At 39.6% G+C, this 25194-nt stretch overlaps 1 protein-coding gene and 1 long non-coding RNA gene across 8 annotated transcripts in view; one reads left to right on the top strand and one right to left on the bottom strand.

The window, feature by feature from the left end:
• The window catches only part of LOC123571157 (gastrin-releasing peptide receptor), a 296422-nt gene that overhangs the window by 17450 nt on the left and 253778 nt on the right, over positions 1–25194 (bottom strand). The window contains exon 1 of one of the 4 annotated variants that reach the window (XM_005593048.5): positions 12792–13600. The exons of the other annotated variants lie outside the window; for them this stretch is intronic. Coding sequence (XP_005593105.1) covers positions 12792–13204 — 413 coding nt within the window. The 5' untranslated portion in view covers positions 13205–13600. Of the gene's footprint in view, positions 1–12791; positions 13601–25194 lie in introns of those variants that run through there. 4 annotated transcript variants of the gene reach the window in all.
• LOC123570825 (uncharacterized) overlaps positions 1–25194 on the top strand; it is a 497461-nt gene that overhangs the window by 431982 nt on the left and 40285 nt on the right. For 3 of the 4 annotated variants that reach the window (XR_010584286.1, XR_010584288.1, XR_012429829.1), the window contains one exon: positions 18018–18108. The exons of the other annotated variant lie outside the window; for it this stretch is intronic. This is a non-coding gene — a long non-coding RNA (uncharacterized lncRNA). The remainder of the gene's footprint in view (positions 1–18017; positions 18109–25194) is intronic. 4 annotated transcript variants of the gene reach the window in all.

The following is a 25194-nucleotide window of genomic DNA, read 5'->3' as shown; positions in this document are numbered from 1 at the left end:
CACTGTTTGCTAATCGTGTGATGTAGAACCCTCATTTCACCATCTAAAAACAGGGATAATGATAAGGATTCCAAATGATCTAAAAAGTTAATGTTCATGATATCACGGTGCCTCAAAACCCTGAAGCATCACACAGATGTATGCCTCCTCTTCACAGTATTCCTTAGGAAGTCTGTCCTGGCTAACTGGAAAGGGGTCGTGGATTCCCCGAGGTCCTACTCCATTCATATAGGAAATTCTCACTGCTAAATAACCACCCCAGAAAGCATGCACACTCTACATCAGGGACAGTTAACTAAGACCCACTGACCAAGTATGGTCTACTGCCTGTTTTTATATGGCCCGTGAGCTAAAAATGGTTTTCACATTTTAAATGGTTGAGAAAAAAAAATCAAAAGAAGAACATTTTGAGATGTAAAAATTTCATAAAATTCAAATTTCAAGGTACATAAATAATGCTTTATTGTAGCATCACCGTGTATATTTGTTTACACATTGTGGCAGATTCCACCCTACAAGGGTAGAATTGAGCAGTTACAATGGAGACCGTATGGTTCACAAAGCCTAATATGTTGCAGAAAAAGTTTGCCAAAAGTTTTACTGTTTCTGTTATTCTCTGACTGTCCACACCAGAGCTGTTGGTTCCTTCTTTAAACAGAGGTAAGCTCATTTTCCATCTCACACAGCACTGTCTGTTAGACTTACTATTTTGTGATAATGAAGATAATAGGCCACTGACCCCTGTCGTTGGTCTTCCAGTACTAAGCACTCATCGCTCAGGATGCTTCGTCTAACAGCACAGTTAAGCACTAATTTGGCATCTCAGGCTCTGCTTGGCACTATGGATATAATAGTTCCTGGCCATTGAGGGTTTAAAATCTAAATGGGGAAGCAAGATACATCTAGGAAAAGCCCTTAATGAACCGTATAAGAATACTGACATACGCCTTTATGAAGAGCTCTTAGACTAGATGCTGCTAGCTCAGCATATAAAGTGCTGCTATCCTGGTACAGACAAATGAGTCTATGTCTAATTACAAATCTGTTTTATATGTAACTATGGAATATAAAACTTAGAGGTCATAGAAGAGGAGACAGACCAGAGACTGAGGCCCAGAGAGGTCCCACAGCCAGTTAGCTGAGAACCAAGACTAGACCTGGGTTTCTTGATCCCCAGGTCAGCAGAGATGTTTATGTTTACCTATAGCACTTTAGATGCGCAGGTCTTTTTAAAGCACAAGTGAAGAATACTTAAAACTAGATATTGACTGTACTTGTCTTCATCCCACAGTACATGTATTCCTTAAATCATCATTTTAAACTTCAATTTCACTTCTGTTCACATCTAGGAAAGAAACGATGCCAAATTCTGATTTTTCTGGTTTTCTATGATGTTCCCAATCATTTAAAGTGTAAAGGGAGAAGAAAAGATAATAATGAAATTCTTAGAAATCTGTTCTGATCACCATTTATTTAAAAAGAAATAAGCATTTCCCATATGTACTCATGGGGTAACTACTGTGATTTTGTTTTTTACATAATTTTCTATTGTTTTAAGATCATATTTAAAGTATTTCTCATAACAGAGGCCTGTGGCTAGTATGAAATAGCCTGACTCAATTAAAAAATAACCACCACCAAAGGGAAAAAAGAAACCTTGAAAATCTTAAAGTTGATCTGTAGTTATTCTATGTATATGTAGACAGCATGAAGAAAGAAGTGAGTCACATACTGTGACATTATTGTCACAGTAAATTCTCCTCACACTGGAAAATAAATTCTTTATGTGACAAATTTTGCATTTTCCCCCTACTTCTTTCCCATGTAATCTTTAGCTATCACCGCTGGCCAGCTGGCCTGAGTACAATACAAAAACAATATTAAAAAAAAGAAAGAAGACAAAGAAAGAAAGAAAAAGTAATAAAGATGTGAAGTTTAAAGAAATGTACCTTAGGAACATTCTGGCTTTTTCCTTCCCATGAAATTTTAGCTGTTATCAATCACTGAATAGCGAAATGTCATCTGTAGCTCCTGCTTATTGGGGCTAAAAGTCCTGGCTTAGTTTAAAGATCCCAGAGGCTTTGATGTACCTACATGGTTGGCAGTGTCCACTGCTGCAGGCATCAGTTGAGATTCCTGACTTACTCACTTTGAGGTTAGCCAGAACTCACTTCTCTCACTCAGAATTGCTGAGATAATTTGAGGCTGTGAATGTTGATCCCACAGGCCTGAATAGGTAGCTACGAATGCCTCTTTAAAGAAACTGGGTTGTGTGTCGTTTTGAGGGCAGCAGATCAGGTCTTTAAGGGAGGTAGTAGTAGGGGATGTTCTCTTTTTGATAATGGCAAACTGGTTTGTTGCTGACCAACTCTCCTGGAAGGAAAAGTTTTAAAAATCTATTTGAAAACATCAGAGAAATACCGAGGTCATAGGGATTTGACAGTCCAAAATCCTGGAGAGAAATGATGTGCAAAAACATGAAGTTGTTATTCAGCATCATTTCCCCCTTAAGGCATTAACCAAATGTCAAGCAGCAGCAGAGAAAGTGAGAGCTGAGCCCAACTTCCAGGAGTTTTAGGATGAAGGGGGACGATAAGTAGAATCCAGGGCCCACCGAGGAGAGAAGCCCAGGATAACACCTCAGGCTTTTAGTTGAGATGCCCGAAAGGGTAAGCCTCGGTGACAGGGGAAAACTAGAAATAGACCAACTCTCACAAAGACCAAAGTCCACCCTCCAATCTGTTCAATCCCTGACTGCATCAGAGGTAATGCCACTTCCTAATTACCTTCAAGAAGCAAGAGCTAATCTCTTCTGGAAGATAGCACCATCTAGAGCTTCAAATGATCTACAATTCTTTATACATAAATGTATAGAGGTCCTACATGTTAACAGTTACCAGAAAGGTATTTTAAAATGTATTCGGACTAATTCAAGAAATGAGACTACAAGATGGAACGAAATGAAAATTTTCGAATTGCAATATATAATAACTGAAATGAAGAATTAAATGGAAGCTTCAGAAGCAGCCTACACACAACTGAAGAAAGGATTAGAGAACTGAAAATGGCCAGACTGAAGTACGGTGAGAAACAAAAGATGGCAAATACAGGAAAGAGAGTAGGAAATTTATGGGACATGGCAAAACAGTGAAATGAAATTGTGCTTAAAACACTTCTCAGTAATAGAGGTCTGACTCTAGTATGAAATTGCCTGCCTTAGTAAAAGCAAAGATAACCAAAGGGGAAAACACTTTAAAAGCTTAAAGTTAACCTGTAGTTATTCTACTTATGTGTAGCCAGGACGAAGAAGAAGAAGAAAGAGATAATAAGATAGAAGCAATATTTGAAGTGTAATGGTTGAGAATTTTCCAAAACTAACTAAAATGTTCGGGCCACAGATTTAAGAAATGCTATGAACTCCAAGCAGCAGAAATAAAGGAAACCATGCCTAAGTGCATCATAGTAATACTGCTGAAAATCAGAAATAAAGAGAAAAATCTTAAAATTAGTCCAAGAGAAAAAATCAATACTGTTAAAGGAGCAACAATAAAACTGACATATGACTGTCAGATACAGTAAGAGGACAATGAATGGCAACTTCAATGTGCTGAAAGATAAGAACTGCCAACCTAGATTTCTACGTCCACTGAAAATATCCTCCAAAAGTACATGAAACAAAGACACTTTCAGACAGACAAAGACTGAGAAGATGTGTACACTAAATGAAATACTGAAGGGAGATTTTCAGGGAGAAGTAAAGTGATCTCAGATGAAGCCACAGAGATGCCAGAAAAAATGGAGAACAACAGGAAAGGTAAATAAGTGGAATCTAAATCTAAATCTAAAGGTAAACGTGTGAGTATATGTAAAGTATGTACCAACAATAAAAATAATGTAGGTTTTTAAATCTAGAGAGAATTAAACTAGAGAATCACAATAACCAACAAAAAGGCAAGAGGGAATTTTAAATGAAGTTAAAAGTGTCCTATTATTTTTGCATCTTCCAGGAAGTAGGAAAGTTCCAATTTATAGTAGATTCTAATAAGTCAGGGATACATGCTGTTGTAAACTCTAGGGAAGCCCCTAAAAGAAATTAAGAAGAGTTTGTATAATTAACAAACTCAGAGACAAGGGAAATAGAATAATTAAAATATCTAATTTAAAAGAAAGCAAGAAGGGAAGGAAAAAATATTATGAAACAGGTGAGACCAATGGAAACCAAACAATTAGATGGCAGATTTAAATCCAAATATATGAGTACAATTGAATTTATGAGTGTCTGTGTTTATAGGGCAGAAACATGTAGCCAAATTACAAACAACAAATATATTTGTGTAAAGTCACAGATGTTGTGCATACTCACAAAATACTGACATTGATGGAGATAGCACAAAACTCATAATGTGAAGACATCCATGATAAATAGGTTACTAGGAGTCATCAGTTGAATAAGTATTTAAGATTACTCAAAACACAAGAAAACTTGAAATGCTTTGGGTTTTTACAGTCCAGATGAGAAAAAAACTTGATAATGGCTTTTCCAAGTTGGATGTTAATCCTAAACATATATATGACACTACCAATAATGAGATATGAAGCTGAAAGAAAGTTTTTCTAATCTCTCGTTAATAAAAAGCCAATTTTAATAAACCATGCTAGAAGACTGACCTCCTCTTTCTATTTTCTCTATAGAAATGGATTTTACCAAATAATGTCATTTTAAAGGGAGACAAATGAGGATGAAGCCAAAATATTTAAGAAAACAAGTATGACAGAAGTGTGTCAGGCAGTTATTTAATAGATATGTTCTTTTTCTGGATTTTATGATGATGGTGAAATTTACCAGCTTATTTAAACTTGTGATTTATTATGATTTCTAAATCTAATGTGTGATTTCTAAAGGTTTAAAAATATCCACTTTTCTTCCTAATTTTGTAGTCATAATTTTATTTGTTTTTTTCTTTTAAAATGCCCCCACCCCAAGAGTCCCCATAAAATCTGGATAAACTCTTGTCATCTAGGGTTGGAACCATTGTTCTCCTGCAATCACTCTGTTAATCATGAAAAGAAAGGAGCAATGTGATTTACAGACCATAATCCAGTATTCTGGGTTTACCCAGTAGGACCTACTAGAATTCATTCATTCCTTTATTCCTCTCTTCATGCATCCATCCATTCATCAATTCAACAAATGTTTATCAAGCACCTACTACAGGTTAGGGACTATTCTAGTATCAGAGAATACACCAAAGAATGAGATGGCCTCCCACTTTTTTGGAGCTTACATTCCAGTGGTGGCAGACAGACAGTAAACAAACAAATGAACAAAATAATTCTCAAGAAAATAATAATGGATGATATTTGCCCAAGAGAAATGAAGACATATATCCATACAAAAACTGTTCAAGAATGTTTATGGTAGATTTATTCATAATCACCCAAACCAAAAACAACCCTAATGCTCATTAACTGGAGAATGGATAAACAAAATGTGGAATATCTACACAATGGAATCCTTCTCAGCAATAAAAAGGAATGGATCACTGATACGTGCAAAAAAGTGAGTTAAAAGAAGCCAGACTTAAAACAGCCACATACTATGTGATATCATTCACATGACATTCTGGAAAAGATCAGTGGTTGCCAGGATCTGTAGGTGGAAGAAGGAGATAGATTACAAAGGGGCATGAGAGAATTGGGGGGTGACGAAAATATCCTCTATCTTGACTGTGCTGGTGGTGGTAGTGATGTGACTGTATGTTTGTCAAAATTCATACGAGTGTAAAAAATTTATTGTATATAAACTACACCTCAGTAGACCTGAAAAAAAGAAATTGGATTATGGGATAGTACTGGTGATTTCTTCAGATCGAGTGGTCAAGGAAGACCTCCTATAGGAAATGATGTGTAATATGTGAAATGAACTTGTTCAAAAACCCTTGTTCTATTATTACTAGGAAATAAAAAGAAGAAATGGAGAAATTTTTTTTCTTTTATTCTGAAAAATATGTGTTTTAAGTGAGAGAGAATTTATGCAAACCCCACCCATAGGAGGACTTACAAGTTCAAAAATGTAAATTTAGCCTGTTTTCAAAGGATGTTATTGACAGGCACAGTTCAAAAAACCTCAGCAGGGAGCCCTTTCCGGCTATACTCTATGTTTCATGATGAAGCTTGTGCTTTCCTTTTTGCCTCTGTGCATATTAAGTTGCCAGAAATGATACTTAATTAGTCACATAAAAGCCTAACACTTTAAAAGATAACATGTGAGAGACAAGGTCAAAGTGCTTTGCTGCCCTTCTCTCCCGATCCACTTGAAAGAGCCTTGCTGGGAAACCTCACTTCAACAGCACCTGCCCTCTCATCACTCCCAGAGGCTGCTGGCAGCTGTGGTAGTTCCATTGCCATGGAGAGACATGAGTTGAGTTTCCTTCCAGAGAGGGGCAGCGTGTGTTTCAGAAAAATCAAACTATACAGAAGTTATGAACTGGCAGCTCATGTAAACTGGTTCCAACAGAAGGACTTTCTTGTAAAGCATTTCTAGAAGGATGCTTTACAAGAAATGAAATTAAGTAAGTCTTCGCTTGTGAGAAAGGGGCCAATCTCCTTGAAATCAATGAAGCTGGGCCTCTAGAGTGGTAGAGGAGCCTTTAGAATTACTGGGGTGACCCCATTAGAAGGGGATTACCCTGGAGTCACTCAGGGTATTTTCCTTCAGAAGGGTAGGTTTTGGCATCAGTAGTTCCCACTGTCCAGAAAAGGGAAATGGAATCAGACTCTGTGTCTGATGGTTTCTGAAGAAAAGTTTCCAGTTCCCCTGAAGGAATTAAGACTTGGAATGAGGATGAAAGGGTTCTTTCTAATCTGACTCCATTCTGAATTTGTTGTGACAAAGTTAAATCCCATCACCTCTTTTGGGCTCTGTGTCAAACAAGGGTGTGAACTTCAAGATGACTTTTACTTCTAGCTGCTGGACTTTATCCTTTTGTCACTGCTCAAACATCAACCAAGGTGTCGTTATTGTACTCTTACTGAATGCAGAGTGGGCCTGGCTACTGTAGAAGACACAGATCCCTCTGAACTACCCCATATGATTAAGGAAGTATAAAACAAATCTCTAACAAAGACCTAGTAGTACAGGATAGACTAGGCATTTAATGAACAATACAGGCAGAAACATCTTGGGAAGGGAAAAAAATCAATGAAAGCAAAAGATCAGGGAATGCTTCATAGAAGAGAAAGGACTTGAACTATCCCTTGAAGGACTGATAGGATTTGGGTAGATGGAAAGCACAGGGCCCAGCCATCAGAGAAGGGGAAATGAAGTTAGAGAGGGGAGAAGTCTGGCGGCACACGTGGGAGGCAGTGAGAAGAGTTTGGCTAGAGCAGTGTTTGTTCTGGCAAGTCTTGGGACAGGAGGATATAAAAGAGAGACTGGCAGCTGGAAGAGGACCTACAAGAAAGAATGGAAAGATCAGACACAAGTTCACAGTGGAGACCTGGAAAGCTGACCCCTCATGTCTTTGGAAAGTCTCAAAACCTCATCAATGGGATGCCTAAATTCCCCAACCCTGTGACTGCAGATGATATGGGGCTGCTTCATTTCTTCCCTCTTCACTTGTGTGTGTCTTCCAACAGAAGATATTTCCCAGCCAGAAAGAGCCTGTGCAGCTGGGAGGCATTTGATATTTGCCTATCTGAGGAATTCCTGATACCCTCTGTGAGAGAGAGGAGTAAACGTGTATCCTGGGGAAGAGAATTGGACCCCAAAGCATATAGCAAACTGTTTTCTAAACTGTCCAATAGCGCCCTCTGCAATGACTGAAATGTTCTGTATCTCCACTGTCCAACAGAGTAGCCACTAGCCACATGTGGCTACTGAGCACTTGATGTGTGGCTGGTGTGATGAGGAAATGAAATTTTCCATTTCATTTAAATTAAATGCAAATTGAAATAGCCACATGTGGTTAGTGGCTACCAAGTTAGACCATACAGCTCTAGATGTTGGGAAAGCTACAAACCATGTTATCACATACATTCCTTGCAGAAAATTCAAAGAATCTGTACTTCAAGAAGCTTGCAGAAATATCACACCTTCCTGTTTCTTTCCACATTCCAAGTAACAAAGAAACTTATAACCAGTCTTTCCATAGAATCAAACAAGAATCATGTTACAGTGGAACCGCCATATCCATCTGTCCTTAGAATCCATTCTGCCAGCCGCATTCTAGTAAAAATAACACTGAATAATAGCACTGAAGCAGGCTTAATATAAGTTGGGCATTGTATATGTTGTCAACATGAAATTCAGCTTTAAACCTTATTGGAAAAGAAAACACAAACCACTCTCACCCTTTTTCTGTTGAGGGTCCAATTCAGATCTCAAATTTCATTTACATAATAATGAGGCACCTAGCACAAAGGTGGACATCTAATAGGAAGGACCAATATGTAAAAAATATCTCCATCTATCCAACCATTCATCCATCTATCCACCCATCTGTCCACTCATACATGTAACCCACCCAACCAGCCAGCCAGCCATCTATCCATCCATCCACCCATCTATTTATCCCCTGAATCTATTTACTGACTCACAAAAAATAGTTTTTCTCTCATCTACCCAGATGAGAGCTTAATAGAGAACAGATGAGCAGATGACTATGTGATACATTATTATTATTATTTTGAGATGGAGTCTTGCTCTGCAACCAGGTTGCTCACTGCAACTTCTGCCTCCTGGGTTCAAGCAATTCTCCTGCCTCAGCCTCCCAAGTATGAGATTATAGGCACCTGCCACCACACCCGGCTAATTTTTGTATTTTTAGCAGAGACAGGGTTTCACCATGTTGTCCAGGCTGGTCTCAAACTCCTGACCTCAAGTGATCCACCCACCTCGGCCACCCAAAGTGCTGGGATTACAGGCGTGAGCCACTGCACCCGGCCAGTACATTATGTTTAAGAGTATGCTTTCAGATTAATCCTCAAAATAGAATGAAGAATAAGAATGAGGAAAATTGTATGCATTAACTAAACATAATTTTAATTAGTCGGTATTTATTGATCACCCATTTGGTACAAGAAAACTTGTGGGGCACTATGGAAGATTTAAGAATATATTAAAAATCTCTGCCCTCTCACATTCTTAATAATCTACCTAAAAATGTAAAGCAATGAATATGTGAGAGGCTAAAATAAACAGACAAACAAAACAGTTCAAAACAGCAATATAAAAGGTGTCACAAGATAATTCATGTCTCAGATAATAAGTCTGATATTTCAAGAGGGTCAGGAAATTTGAGCTAGAATGGCTCGACTTAGGGTTTTAAGGAGGAGATTTGAATCAGATTCTGAATGACAGAGAAGAAGATAGAAAAAAAAAATCACAAGATTTTAGAACTTGAAGGGACCATAGAAATTGCCTAGCTCAACTCCATCATTTTATAGATGATTAAACTAAGGTCAGAGAGTTAAGTGACTTAGTCCCACTTTCTCATATGGGTAGTAATGGCAGGAAAATGTCTAAAATACAGGTTTGTTGATACCCATTCCTAGCCCATACGCCACATGGGATGAGGAATACAGTCTGTATTTAGGAAAGGAGAAAGCATGCTGGAGAGTGGGTGGGACACAGCATAAGCCCAGAAACAAAGCCAGGAACACATCAGTGCAACCACTGTGTATGAGGATATCAGTGTGTGTGTAAGGACAGAAAGCATGGGAGGAGAGGGAGGATGGGGATCAATATTGAACGTGCTTGAATGCAAACCTGCAACTGCTCAGCTGTGCAAATCCCCAGAATTCTGGTTTCTGGGACTGCCTTGAAGTCTCCCTTGTACCCGGTGATGCCAGCACAAACTTTTCTAGAAACTTGATATTCTTTTCATATTGACAGACTCGAATTCACCCAGTGATGGGGGGAAAGGAAGCTGGAATGAGGACTGGCAATGCTGGGCAACGTATAGGGGGCAGGGATGGATGATTATCACTATGTGCTCCACTCATGCCTCAGAACCCTGAATTTAGTAGACTTAGGACAGGGCCTAGGAATCTGTATGTTTTTAAAGCTCCCCTGTGATTCTGGTGACCATCTGGTTTGGAGGGTCTTCTGGTTCATTCACTCTTTCACCAATCTACCTAATACAGACTACCACCTTGAAAACTGGCAATATTTAGTAAATATAGGCCCCTATAACCCAGCAGTTTCACTCGCAGACATATACCCAAGAGAAATAAACACTTATGTTCCCCCAAAGACAAGAATAAGAATGTCCAGAGCAGGTTATCGCCATCCCCCAAACAAAAAACAACCCAGTGTCCATCGGTATTAGAACAACTAAATAAACCAAAGTATATTCATACAATGGAACACCACACACAATGAAAAAGAATAAACCACTGTTACACGTATCAATATGGGTGACTATCACAGAGATAATGATAAGCATAAGAAGATAGATGCAAAGGAGTACTTGCTATATGATTCCATTTATATGAGATTAAAGAACTGGCAAAAATAACCTATGGTGATTGAAATCAGAATAGTGATTGCCTCTGTATGGGGGTATTAACTAGGAAAGGGCATAAGAGAAACTCTGGAGGATGCTGGAACTGTTCTATATCTCCATCTGGTTATGCAGTTCTATAGACATATGCAAAAATGTGTTGAGCTGTTACTTGTTCAGTTTACTGTGTATATAGATTACACCTTGTTGAGAAGAAAAAATATAGAATTTATATTCACCCTGCCAACCTCATGAGATATAAGATAGAAGAATCCCATTGCTTTCAAAAATGAGATGAATAGAAAAGTACAGTCTTAATCATTTAGCTCAATACCTATTCTTTCTGTTGGAATTGGTTAGATGCACTGCCTGTGATTCAGGCAATCCATCAGCTTTTAAAAGACTTAGCAAAACACCAAAAGTTAGCTATATGGGAGCTTCTAGTAATTTCTGAACTTGGCAAAGACAGGCAGTAACTACAAACTTACTGGGAACACACTGGAGCTGCGAAGGAGTGCAACCCGGCTTTTGAAAGAGCTTTCCCTTTCTGTTGATGGTGGACTTGGTCTGCTTTGAAACTCCAGAGTTCCCTGCAGCTGCATCTTTACATTCCATGCCCTCACTTTCCTTTCTGTTTTTCTCTCCAAGAAGAGAGTAAACACCATCTGTACCACTGCACTTCCCAACCCGGAAACCAAAATCTCTCCTTCCCATTAAGAAAATTACCCTCATCCTGAAGAGCCCTCGGCCATTGGTAACAAGCCACAGCCCTTCTGCCACCTCCAGAGTTTGCCAGCCATGAATCAGTACATGAAACTGTCTGTGGTCATTGGTATCTGTGGGCAGATGTGCAGGGTAGGAGCAAGCCAAAGGGGAATGGAGGGGATGGAGAAACGCTGTCGAGTCGGTACAATGTGAAAACCTTACATCTATGCTATTACTTTTCAGTCGTTGAAAATGTCGTGTGCTGGGCAGTGTGCTTCAGGTAGCTAAGCATAAACACATGTCCATAAATACTGATAACGCTATCTTTATTTGTCCATTACTCAACAAAGCCAGATCACCTGAGGACTGTTTGTTCCTCTACAAAATGAAAATCCAGCACCACATGTATTAACATGTGGGACATTTTCTTCAGAGTATAAACTTTCAAGAGCAGCGTCTATGCCTTTTCTGGAACACTCTCAAATCCTTCTGTCTCTTTAACACATAACATACAGTTGATTATCAGTGAAAAATTTATAGTCTCAGGTTCATTGCAGCAGTTTTTCTGGGTTTGACCATACGGCCTATGCTGTGTCTGAAAGTCTCTTCATTACTATGTCCAATTCCCAGAACACAGAAGCGCACAAAGTATGTTATTTGTGTGAACAATCTGCAGCTATTTCTTGACTTGTTAATTCAGGCAAGTGTTTTTTTACCTGCTAGACACTTGATAAATGTTCAAAGAATGAACATAAAGTTTTAAGACTGAATAAATGTAAACTTTTATGCAATGTGCTCACACAAGAAATGCAATTTGCAAATATGTATATTTCCCAGAATAAAAAACTGTAGTGAACTCCCTCTTTCTCCCCACAATAAGCCCCAAAAACATGGTATATGGAAGTATTGTCAATAAAGATATTAAAATTAGAAATCAACCTTGAATAGAGTTTTCTCCAGAAAATTTTAAGAACTCAAATAATGCTTGCTTTCATTTAAGAGAGACTTAGAAAAAACGGCACACAATTGTTCTATCACAGAGAGTCAAATACAAAACCAGCTGTGAGGAAAGTTAAACTGTCTGAGGAAAATGAATTTCAGAGAAATGAGGCTTATTTTCTCCTCTTGGTTATTTCTGAAAGAACGTTTTGAAGAAATCCAGTGGAACTTTCCTGTTCTCTGAGGGGTTTGAATTGCTTCGAAAAAACATTTGCCTGAGGTGTAAACTCTGTTGGGCGTGATTGTCTTTCTCACTGGTCAATTAATTTTGCAAGGAGGGAGAAGTTAGGTAAAGGCAATGCTAAATAGATATGTCTCCAGAAAAAGACACCTCAGTTTTCTGCTTAGAGATTTTATTTTTCTCATCTGTCTCCTTCTGTCGCCATCATTCACTTACTTTTCTTTCTTAAACCAATATGTTACACTCCAGAAGTCATCCCCACAACAAAAACCTGCCTGGAAGGGAATCCGTGTTTGAGTAAAACTTCCCTTGTGCAATCAGCTCCCTGTCCCGACATGGTAGGTCGTTTACCCAGGCGTCTACCTCCCTTGGAGAGCATGTAACTTTCAGCCGGTACTTACCTGTCTGCCGAGAGCGCCGTGAGTGTGAAGACAGACACCCCAACAGAGGTAAGCTGTATAAAGGGGATCAGTTTGCAGCCAATCCTGCCAAATAGCCATCTGTCAGCCAGGTACCTGCTGGCATCCACTGGAGCACACGTTATTAGGAGGAGCAGGTCTCCCAAAGCCAGACTGGAAATGAACAGGTTTGGAACGTTTCGCATGGACTTGACTGTACAGAAGATCTTGATCAAAGTGATGTTGCCAATGAGGCCTATCAGAATGATAACCCCATAAACTGCAGGGATGACATAGAGGATCCCCGGGTGGGACCAGTCGTCGTTCACGGGGAGTTCCACACTGTGATTGGAGATGTTGCAGTGCACGAAATGGTCCACTTCCAAGTTCAGAAGGAAACAGTCATTTAGAGCCATCTCTAGATTTTTTTCCCACCTGAAAGTTCCCTTAGATGCTATTTCTTAACTATTGATTTTGCAACCGAGTGAAGATGAAGATGAGATCTGTGCTGGGCTCTTTGTCTTCTTTAATAAAAATACTCTGAGTGCATATATACTAACTATGGTATTCAAAACTCTCTGTCACTATTTTGACACTGGTGCTGCTCTGGCTTTCACATGACCGGTGCAATACAACTCTAAATTCAATAAGTTAACAACAACAAAAACTTAGCCACAGAAAGGCTTAGAATTAAACCCACTCTGCGTCAGTTATTTCTACCTCCATTCTAGTCTGAGTCTCCCTGGCTGCAGTTTACTAAGAACTTTTGGCCTGCTATTTTCCCACAGCGTCTTTCCTGATATTTAGAATCTGGAGGTTTAAAGTGGGTAGAAAAAAACTGCACTGAGAAATCCTCAAATCCTATAGGCAGGATGCTTTGCACGTCACGGGCTTCACCAGCAAACGGCAGCTCCGCTGAGCCGAGGCTTTGAAGAGGAACCAGTGTTACTTATAGACAGAGAATGCCAGCCCCCTGCTGGACACTTCAATCACTGCCCAGTTGCCTGCTTTCTCCAGATGAGAAGCAACCAGCCGACTGCAGTTCCTACCTAGCTTAACAGATACCTTTGGCTTCTCATGTAAGCACATAGCACCCAGGGTAGGTATTTAATAAATGTTGCTAGCATTCTGCAAAGGCACTGGAAATCTTTCTGATACCATCCCCATGAATCCAGATGGGAATTTACATCTCATTTTCTCTAATTCATTAGAATGACATGTTAATATTGCTATCAAATGAGGTCTGTCTTTGAATTAAATGCACACTGATGCACAGGGTGTCCGTGTGTGACTTATCCCACTCAGTCTTCCCACTGCCTCTTTGAACAGGGACTGCTCCTCAGAAACACATGCACAGACTCACACCTTAAACCTTCAGCAACTGACATCCAGAAAAGCCAGAAGCACAATGCACACATGCTCTTTCCTGTAGATTTGCCAAGCCATTCCTATTCTGTTTACCAGGGAGAAATTACATTGGGAACCAGCTGTATTCTTAACTCTCAAAGATCAATAGTCTTTTGCAGAAAAATGGGTCTTTTCTCATCAGATCTAAAAATTTTATGAATTGGCATTTTGATGCAGCTATTTGCATTTTTGAATTGAATGTTTCCATGTTTTATGGCAAATATCCTCTTTATAGCCCTGTGTGGAAAATAAAGAACTATGAAAGAGTGATAGATACAATACTGAGGAATTGAGGGGGTGGTAAAAGAAGTAAGTTGTAGTTGAAGGAGTGCTAGAAAAAGCTTCATTGAGGGAGTACTATTAGAATCAGGCTTAGACCTTTAGCTAACGACTTCTAAATACATTATTAGAGTGCGTCTTTATGGCTTATGTGAAGCCAGCTCTTCCAGGTACACGGCGTGAAGCCAGTCACTAACAGGTAAAGTCTCGTTTTTCAGAACCCATAAGGAATGACAAAACTTGCACTTACCATGCCAGGGCCCACAAAGAAAGTCCCCCAAGTGTGTTGTTATGGACATTTCCAGTGGCAGGTTCCAACACTGAGGCTGCTGCCATGCTTCCTATGTAAATATGAAAGACTCAGCGCTCCTCTCTGCCAGCAGGAGGGAGACTGATGCTGCATGGCTAGAGGTGGAAGAGCTTCTCGGCAGAGATCAGTATCACCAATCATGAGCCGATAGCCATGAGCCCAGTGGTGTTGGTTAGTTGCTAGCAATGTAGCTTAATGATACAGTACACAAGCTCTGCTTCAATCCTGGCTCCCTCATTTATAATCATGGCAAGTTACTTAGTGTCTTAAGCTCATCTCCTCATCTGCAGAGTGAGGAGAACTTGTGAAGTTAGATGAAATGATTCATGTTAAGACTGCATAGTATTTGCCACATAGTAAGTGCTCAATTAATGTTAGCACTTATTATTATTATCATTATTAGATTGAGGGGGAAAGGCTTACTTTGGAAAAGCCCAATGAGTTCAGAAGAGTGATTGACCTTGGATCAATAGGCAAGCACTCATACGAGTGAATTAGCAACTCCTCTATTCACTTGAAAAAAGTTTATCAAACATCTACCAGTTGCCAGGCACTGAGCAAGAGGCTGAGAAAAATAGCATGAAGATGTGTAGTCTCACAGCTCTTCAGACCTCAACCCCTCTCTGGAGTGCAGCAACTACCTTTTCTCCAGAAAAGATGATACCTTTAAAGGTTAAGTGTTGACAGGGTCTTTTGAATGAAGAAAATCGTATGCGCCTAGGATCAAGGCATAAAGGAAAGAGCAGGGCATTGAGCAGAGGGACATCTATAAATCCAGAGGGTCACCCAGATTGGAAGACAGGGGTGGAAAAAGAACAGCGTGAAATGCGGCTAGAAGCAGGTTTGGGTGAGATTGTGATGGATCTTGTATTCTTGCTAAGAAGTTTGGTCTAAAGGGCATATTTTTGGTTCACAAAGATAACTTCTGGATGTTATTTCCCTTTATTTCTTTAGACACCCCTGTGTCCTGAGTCAGCCTCACTACTTAAATCTAATTGGGTGGTTAGTGTTTCTTCCAATGTAAGTGAAGGGGATGCTGATAGATATTGATTTCTCATAGCTGGCGTTAGCATTATGTGTTCCACAGCACTATGGATTCTTCTAATGATATTTTAGGAGTAAAGGTATGTTGAGGTTTGACATCAAATATTTTCTGGAATCAAGGATGCTTTAAAAAGCTAATTCTGGCCGGGTGCAGTGGCTCACGCCTGTAATCCCAGCACTTTGGGAGGCTGAGGCGGGCAGATCACGAGGTCAGGAGATCTAGACCATCCTGGCTAACACGGTGAAACTCCGTCTCTACTAAAAATACAAAAAATTAGCCAAGCATGGTGGCGGGCACTTGTAGTCCCAGCTACTGGGGAGGCTGAGGCAGGAGAATGGCGTGAACCCGGGAGGCGGAGCTTGCAGTGAGCCAAGATCATGCCACTGCACTCCAGCCTGGGCGACAGAGTGAGACTCTGTCTCAAAAAAAAAAAAAAAAAAAAAAAAGCTAACTCGATATTTTCTATGTCATTTCAACTAATTAACTGTAATGACTCTTTCCATCCCTACCATTATGTGTCACCTTCTGGCAGAGCACCAAACATATTCAGACATTTGCTTAGCTTTTTATTTACTGGTCAGCATGAGATGCCTTTGACATGTGAACATGACATGGAACAAATGTAATATAAAATCTCTGCCCCCAGGGAGTCCAATTTCTGAATAGAATTGGAATATGACTCAGCATCTTTTCTTGTGTGTTGGGGCAGGGATGTCACTCTGACATGTGAACATGACATGGAACAAATGTAATATAAAATCTCTGTCCTCAGGGAGTCCAATTTCTGAATAGAATTGGAGTATGACTCAGCATCTTTTCTTATGTGTTGGGCCAGGCGTGTCACTTCTGTTTCTATTTCAGTCAATAGTCACCTTTTTCATCCTTCCAAAAGATTGGATTTTCTGTGGGGCTTTAATGTGAGGTGGGCAACAGTGACTTGATAGAATTTAGGAGAACAGGTAGATTCAATGGGACCACGGAGTATGGAGACAAAGCCTCTTCCCACTGGCTATGAGCAAGGTCAAAAGGGAAGCCACTCTGGAGGGAAAGGCTGAATTTGGCTTCAGGCATATTGAGTTTGCTAGATGAACAAGGGAATGTAAGAAAGCCAATGGAAAATGAGAGGTGAAGTCTGAAAGCATAGAAGTAAATAGTGAAGAGGACTGACTCAGGACTAGAACCCTGAACGCCAAATAGTTTAAATGTACAGTAAAAGAATCACAGAGAATCAAGTGAAGTTAGGCTTTGAGAGGAAGATTATGTGGTAAAAGTCAGTGAAGACTAAGGGTGATTTCAATATTAGATTTGTGACAGCACCACGGAGAAGTTGCTCAAAAGATTGCAGCAACTATTGCTTGAGAAGAATCAGAGATGTCAAATTTTAGTACTGCAGCAGCAACAAAAAAAGAGGCAGATGACTCTATCCAGATCCTGTAATGCTGGGATCATTTCAAGTTCCCTTTTCTTTTCTCAACATTCTGTGCCTTTTTATGGGGCTTAAAAACTTAGAAGAAAGATGAAGGGAGTCTTCTGGAAGGAAAAAAAGAATCGGGTTTCGTTTTGAGTCACATGAAACTGCAGAAGTAAATGTAGATGCCAAAAGAAAGCCTAAAGAGGAAGACGAAATTCTCAGATACATGTGAGGCTAGGAGAACACCTGGTGTGGTGGTTAAAATATATTCGCCAGTTCTCAGCACTCTTTGCTTCAAGAGATGTAGATTAATTTAACCCCCACCTCCACCCCTTAAGTGTGAGCTTTACTTAGTGACTTGCTTCTAACAAATAGAATGACACAGCAGAAAGAGTGTATAACTTTCAAGACTAGATGATAAGGGGCATTGCAGCTTCCTCTTTGCCCTCTCTCCTTGGATCACTTGCTCTGAAGGAAATCAGCAGCCATGTCATGAGGATACTCAAGTGACCCTACGGACAGATCCACATGGTGAGGAACCGAAACCTCCTGTCCATAGCTGTGTGAGTCAGTCATTTTGGAAACGGATCATCCATTCCCAGTCCAGCCTTCACATAACTGCAGCCCCAGCTGACTCTGACTGCGCTTCGTGAGAGACCCTGAGCCAGAATCACCCAGCCAAGTCACTCTTAAATTCCTGATCCACAGAGACCATGAGTTAATAAATGTTTGTTGTTTTAACCCATTGTTTTATGGTAATTTGTTATGCACCCACAGGTAACACCTGGTAAGTAGAATGGATGGAGAAGAGGAAGAAAAGAAAATCACCCCAAAGACAAAAGAAAACAGAAAAGGAAGACCAGAAAAGGCAAGTGCTTTAAACCTGGAGTGGTTATACAGGGTGTAAGGGAAGGGAAGTATAGTCAAATCTAGAAAGGTCATGCACACTGAAATTCATTTGTCATTCTGCAGCACCAAAGTTTCTTATCTGGATCGAAATATGTATTTTTAAAATATTGTAAATGAGCTGAACTTTCTTGCTCAGCCACCATGTACCTGGAAATTAGACCGTTTATATTTCATTTCTGCATCTGCTCAGTGAACTTGGACAAGTAAAATAAATTCAATGAACATGATTTGTCACTGAGCTGTTCTGTGCTATGGATTCTCCATTCATAAAGTACAGGAACATTTTCCCCTTGCCTATGCCCCAGGACAACTTGATGCATTAGCACCACCAGGAGCATGGAAGGCAAATGAGAGTGGTACTGTTTCTCTACCCTCAGCCATCTATTTCTAGCCTTTTCTTCCTCTCCCCTGAGAGTGTTTGATCAGCACAGTCCTAGACTCCCTGAAATACATTCCTGTGTTATTTCCACCTCCAATAACAGATGTCTGACAAGAAAACATGTTGCTGGCATGGATTCCTTTTTAAATGTTAGATTTTGAAATGTCTTTCAGTTTATGGAAAAGTCACAAAGACAGTACAAAGAGTTCCCGTATACCCCTGATGTAACTTCCTCTATTATTAAAATGTTACAAAATAAAGAAATTAGCATTGATATAACACTATTATCTAAACTACAGATTTTATTCAAACTTTACCAGTCTTTCCATTACTGTCATTTTCTGTTCCAGAGTCCAATCCAAGATACTATATTGCATGTAATCAACATGATTCCTTAGCTCCTCCTAGCTGTGACAGTTTCTCAGACTTTCCTGTTTTTCCTGACCTTGATATTTTTGAAGAATATTGGTCAGGTATTTTGTAGAATGTCCCTTCATTGGGGTTTGCCTGGTATATTTCCATGATTTGACTAGGGATATAAATTTGGGGGAGAAAAACCATAAGAGGTAAGGCACCCTTCTAATCACTTCCTATCAGGGAGTATGTATTAGTTGCTACTGTAACAAATTATACCCCAAACTTAGTGTCTTAAAACAAGAAAAATGTATTCTTTTACAACTCTGGAGACCAGAAGTCAGAAATGAGCCTTACAGGGCTAAATTCAGAGTGTTGGCAGGGCAGGCTCCTTCTGGAGGCCCTATGGGGAATTGTTCCTTGCTTCTTCCAGCTGCTGGTGGTTCCCAGCATTCTTTGGCTTGCAGCCACATCACTCCAATCTCTTCTTCTGTTGCCAAATTGCCTTCTCTTCTTCTGCAGTCAAATCTCCCACTGCCTAACACTTATAAGAGCCCTTGTGGTATAACGGGCCCACCTGGATAATCAGGACAATCTTCCCATCTGCAGATCCTTAATTTAATTGTGTCTGCAAAGTCCCTTTGGCCATATAAGGGAACATATTCACAGGTTCTGGGGATTAGGGGGTGGATATATTTGGGAGCCATTATTTAGCCTACTACAGGGTACATGATTATCCATATGATTTATCAGTGGTGAGGTTAACCTTGACCACTTGATTAAGGTGGTATCTGCTAGGATTTCTCCACTGTAAAGTTATATTTGGGGTGATAGATTTTTTTTCATTGCTAAAAGTATGATTTTACTCACACCTAAATAAGTAATAATGTTGACGTTTTGTAGCCATTCGACAGCATTTTTTTTTTTTTTTTTTTTTTTTGAGACAGAGTCTCGCTCTGTTGCCAGGCTGGAGTGCAGTGGCACGATCTCGGCTCACTGCAACCTGAGCAATTCCTCTGCCTCAGCCTCCGGAGTAGCTGGGACTACAGGTGTGCGCCACCACACCCAGCTTCTTTCTTTCCTTTCTTTCCTTTCTTTCTTTCTTTCTTTCTTTCCTTTCTTTCTTTCTTTCATTTTAGTAGAGATGGGGTTTCACCATGTTGGCCAGGATGGTCTTGATCTCCTGACCTCGTGATCCACCTGCCTTGGCCTCCCAAAGAGCAGGGATTACAGGTGTGAGCCACCATGCCCAGCCATTTATATTAAGTTCCTTTCCCAGACAGTCCCAGCTCTAGGTCCCAGAAATACAAAAATTAGCAAACAATGGTTCCTGCCCTCAAGTAGCTAATTGCCTAACTAGGACAACGTTTTCAATGTATTGAAAGAAAGCTATTTTGTAACAGAAACCAGCATTGTTTTTAAACAATGGAACCTACTCCAGTAGAATTTCACATACTGCAGAATTTAAGCTTCTGCTTTCCCCACCACAAGATATCAGAGTCTGAATTATATTGGAACTGCTTATTAGCTGCCTGCCTTTGATGAAGTTACTTTTAAACTCTATGCTTCCATTTTTTTCATATATAAAATCTGGAACCTGCTTCAGCAAGGACCTTTGATTGTACAGTAGGTTTCAGGTCATATAAAAATGGAAACTAATGTTCTTAGAGTTTCCGAAGTATGATTGGACTTTCTGTGACTATTTTCCACTTTTATATGCTCTCTTGGATTCTCTTCTCAAAGGTGTTACCATCTCACGGGCAAACTAATAAAAATGCCATCAGGTTTCTTATGAGAAAGTCTGGCTTTTATTTTGTTTCCAGCCAGCTTTATGGGACCAAATGGCCAGGATGCACCCCCAGACTCTGGGTGCTCATGCAACTAAAATGAATCCAAACCTCACATTTCACCTTTTGTCTTTGGCCTGTAAAATAACACACCACGTTCTTCTCTAAGGAAGATGCTAGAAAACAGGCTTATCCATAGATTTTTCTCCAAGCGCCACCATGGCACTTCAAACTCAGAGTGGTTCCACGGGAACTCTCACTCAATATAAAAACCTGTTTTTACTGCTTGAAGGAGACTCACCTTAAATTAACTCCAAGCCATGTCTGAAATATATATCCCATACCAGGTTCTTCAAGTCAAATACTCTTGAAATGGAACAGCTGAGAAATACACAGGGAATTTATCATTCACATATTGCAGAATTTAAGCTTCTGATTGCCCCACAACAAGGTATCAGAGGCTGAATTCTATTCAAATTGTTTATTAGCTGCCTGCCTTTGATGAAGTTACTTTTAAACTCTACTCTTCCATTTTTTCATATATAAAAGGGATTTAAATGACACTAGGGTTCTCCTTCTTAACTCACAGAGACTGTTGCAAGATTCAAATGAGATAACAAATATGAAGGCACTTAAAAAGATGTAAAGTCCTAAACAATTTTAAGTGACTTTGTAGTAAATTATCACAATTTTTTTAGGTGTGATAATGGTATTGTAGTTGTGTTTTTAAAGCTTATCTTTTAAAGCACAGGTGAGCATGCTTCCTCTTAAGGGGCCAAAGAGGAAATATTTTGGGCTTTGTGGACCACAGGGTGCTGTCTCTGCTGGGAAAGCAGTCAATAGACAATAGGTAAATGAATGGATGTGACTTTGTTCTAATAAACTTTATTTGCAAAATAGGAGGTTAGCCCACAGGCCAGAGTGTGCTGATTCTGTTTCAGACAAACTTGCTGAAATATTTATGGGTAAAATGACATGATAACCAGGATTTGCTTCAAAATCATTTGGAAAGTAGAGAAGTGGGTAGGGACAAAAATGAAACAGGATTGGCCCTGAGTTGATACTTGCTGAAGATAGGTGAAAAGTATGTGGGTGCCCATGTTATGCATCTATTTTTGTATATGTTTTAAATTCTCCACTATAAAAAGTTTTTACAATGTCTAATAAATGTAATTAATTATTAACATGGTAAATAATGCCAACCAAGTAACTATTCACATATCTTTGAGGTCTTGGCTGCATGGTGTAAAGTGAAACTCTTCCCTGAAAGGGTGGTGGTATCATTCCAGCCATTCAGATATGCATTTCCTCTCCTCCACATCAATCAACCTGGAGGTCCAAGATTGAAGTGCCATGAAATGCACATGACTTAAAATGGAATTGGCTTCAGAGTAGCTGGTGGCTTGTCAGCGCAGGAAAATGACTCTTCGACGCGGCAGGGAAGTAGACTGATTTGCCCTTTTTACTGACCACCCCAATCTTTCCTCATTCCTCCCCATGGACATATTAGTGTATTTTAAATTCTGCTAGTGTCCCACAGAAATCAAATATATATCCAAATAGATAATGAGTATTACAGCATCTGTGGAAAGGGGTGAGGGCAGAGGATATAATAATAGAGCCAATATTGATTCCAGATACTTTACGTGTGTTCTCTCATGGAATCCTTACAACCACCCTATGATACAGGACATTTACATCCCTTTTACAGATGAGAAAATTAGGCATAGAAAGGGCAAACACCTCACCTGCAGTTACATGGTTAAGAAGTGTGTTTCTGTAATTGGGTGCGTAACCGCTAGACCACATCATCTCTCAGCGGACAAGGGAGAGAACCAGAGAGATATTTATGACTCAGAGTTCTCCTGAGAGGTGAAATGGACAAATAGGAAAATGAAGAAAAAAGTGCACTGAAACAAGAGTAAGTAGAAACTAGGGATAAAGAATTAGGGAGCTGAAAGACTGGTGGAAAAAAAACCAATAAGGAGAATCCAGCAGCTGTGGTTTCTATTTCTTTCTCGGCAATGGTATCTTGTGTTTTTTGTTTTTTGGGTTTTTTTTTTTCACCTCTAGGGAAATAAACAGGATGCTCAGTTCCTGTCTCATGTCTACAGTCACATTTCTTTAACGTCAAAGTAATTTAAGATGTGGCATAGAGAAAAGCAGAAACTCACTAGTTCCCAATGATGACAGGTCCTCAACTGTGCTTCCTCTTTCAATAAACAAGATGAAACATCCTCATGGAAACATGAAGCAAATTATGCAGTGTTTTACTGAAAACACTGCTAGGCTTCAGGGTGACTCTTAGCAATAATAAAAATGCCCCCATTTCTGATCCCATGGCAAAGAGGCTTCTCATAGGATTAGCGCGAGGCTTGCTAAGTTGTATTTCATCTCCTTCTAGTGCAACCCTCTCCCTGTCCTAACCCCACTTCTACATCCCTTCACCAGCAGTGAAGTGCCACCTTTCAAAATGAAGAGCTAATTTGCTATGTTGGAACTAGAGACTTCACTATAGTCATCCAAAAATGTTCACTCCTCTTCTTTCACTTGTAAACTCTCCTTCTGATGATTATGATTGATAATAGTCTTCCTCTTTGCGTTTTGTACCATTAGAAGCACTTACCAACACACATTTTCTTTCTTCAATCAAAGACCTAAAAGTGTGGAAATGTTGCCTTTGAAAAGAGATTGACCAGACCCCTCAGGCTGTAAGGCTGACTTAAGGGTGAAGCCTCATTATGTCTATAGCAAAGAAAGCCTGGTTGCCAAGCCTACGAAAAAAATTTTTTAAATAGAAAGTTAATAACTCTGAGTAGGTTACAGAAGGCTATGATGTTTATAGGTTTCTGAAGCACTCTGATTGAGATTCAGTGACTTCAACTGGTCAGGGAGGCAGAACTCAATAATTTTTGTTTTAACTTTCAATTAAATTGTTGAGGTAAAAACCATCAGAGCAGAAAAAGAATGAGAAGAGGCTTTTGTTACTAGGCAATCCAGAAGCAACACAAACTGTACTCTAAAAGAGACATGCTTTTTACCCTTTCTCGGAAACTAGGACACACGAAAAGTAGTACTAAAGTTTTTCCTTAGATATAGCTACTGCCAAACCTAACACGGACACATTCACCCCTTAAGTTCTCACTTCAAAACCCAGATTTATTTAAGAGTATTTGTATGTGGGAACACGTATTTGTAGGAGGGTAGGAGTTAGAATTAGCATTTGCTGAGTATTCACTCTGTGCCAGGCACTATTGTAAATGCTTTATAGCTCTTTAGATTTTAAACCCTATTAGGAAGGTACTAGTATTAATTCCATTTTAAGAATGAAGAAACTGAGCTCCAGCGAGGTTTTGTAATTCACCCAAGATGACACAATCAGTCAATTCTAAAGCCTGGTTTCAAACTCAGGCAATCTGGCACAGATTTCATGCTCTTAATACCATTCTAGTTCCATTTAATTTCTGAATAATAATTTTTGCCATCTGAAATCAGATATTTTTAAAATTTCAAATAGATTCCCCCACCCCTTCATAGCTGAGAAAACTGAGATGGAGAGAGGTTAAGAGACTGTCACAGTACAGTATTTATTTTTATCTACATTCTTAATGTAGTTTTGTCATCCCAGTTTCTACGACATGCAACATCTTTTAATCATATTATAGAGCTTGTGGAATGCAAAGACCTTGTCTTATTTATCTTCACATAAACCTAATTTTAACACTTCTCATATAGAGTATGACAAATTGTGAAAATGTACACATATTCTTCATCACTGTATCCATACTTACTTGAAATAAGACCTTGACACTCTTCGCATTAAAATGTAGAGACTAACTCTCTATTTATTCTGGCCTTTATGACATTTTTTCCCCAGCAAAATGTGCTAGAAATAGCCTTGTGCCAGCTATAACCTAGGTCTCAAGAATCCTAGCATGCTTAATTTTGCCACCACCTTGTGGCTGAAGACAGGCTGGCCTGCTGGAGGATGAGAGGCCACATGAAGTAATGGCAAGCGATCACATCTGAGGTTATAAACACCAAACATCCCTCAGCTATCCCAATCACTAACTATAGATGCATGAATGGGTCCAACTGAGACTCACTGAGAACTACCACCTGAGTCCAACCCAAATTTCTGACTCACAGAATTGGAAGCTAAATAAATCATTGTTGTGTCAAGCCACTAAAAAGAGAGAAAGAGACTGTTACAGTAAACTAATGTTGGGTGGTGGTTGGAAACCAGGTCTCCTGAGAGTTTACATATTTCTCTCCTTCCACCTCCCCCATCCATAATGCTCTCTCAGGAGACATTTCATCAGAGGAACTATGGCATCCACAGAGATGCACCACTCAGATCTCCCACCAAGAAAAAACATGTTGTTAGCAGCAAAGAGTACGGTTTGCTAAGAACCTCCAGCTAGTCAGTGCCTTTAAAATCCACCTGAACTCTCTAGCTGAAGCCATGATCTTCCGAGACAGCCCTCAGCCAAAGACTCACCTTGGCAGGAGATCTACAACCTGG

Source organism: Macaca fascicularis, chromosome X (genome assembly GCF_037993035.2).
Source record: "Macaca fascicularis isolate 582-1 chromosome X, T2T-MFA8v1.1".
NCBI classification, from domain to species: domain Eukaryota; kingdom Metazoa; phylum Chordata; class Mammalia; order Primates; family Cercopithecidae; genus Macaca; species Macaca fascicularis.
The sequence above is the reverse complement of the archived record's forward strand: the minus strand, read 5'-3'. Positions and strand labels throughout refer to the sequence as shown.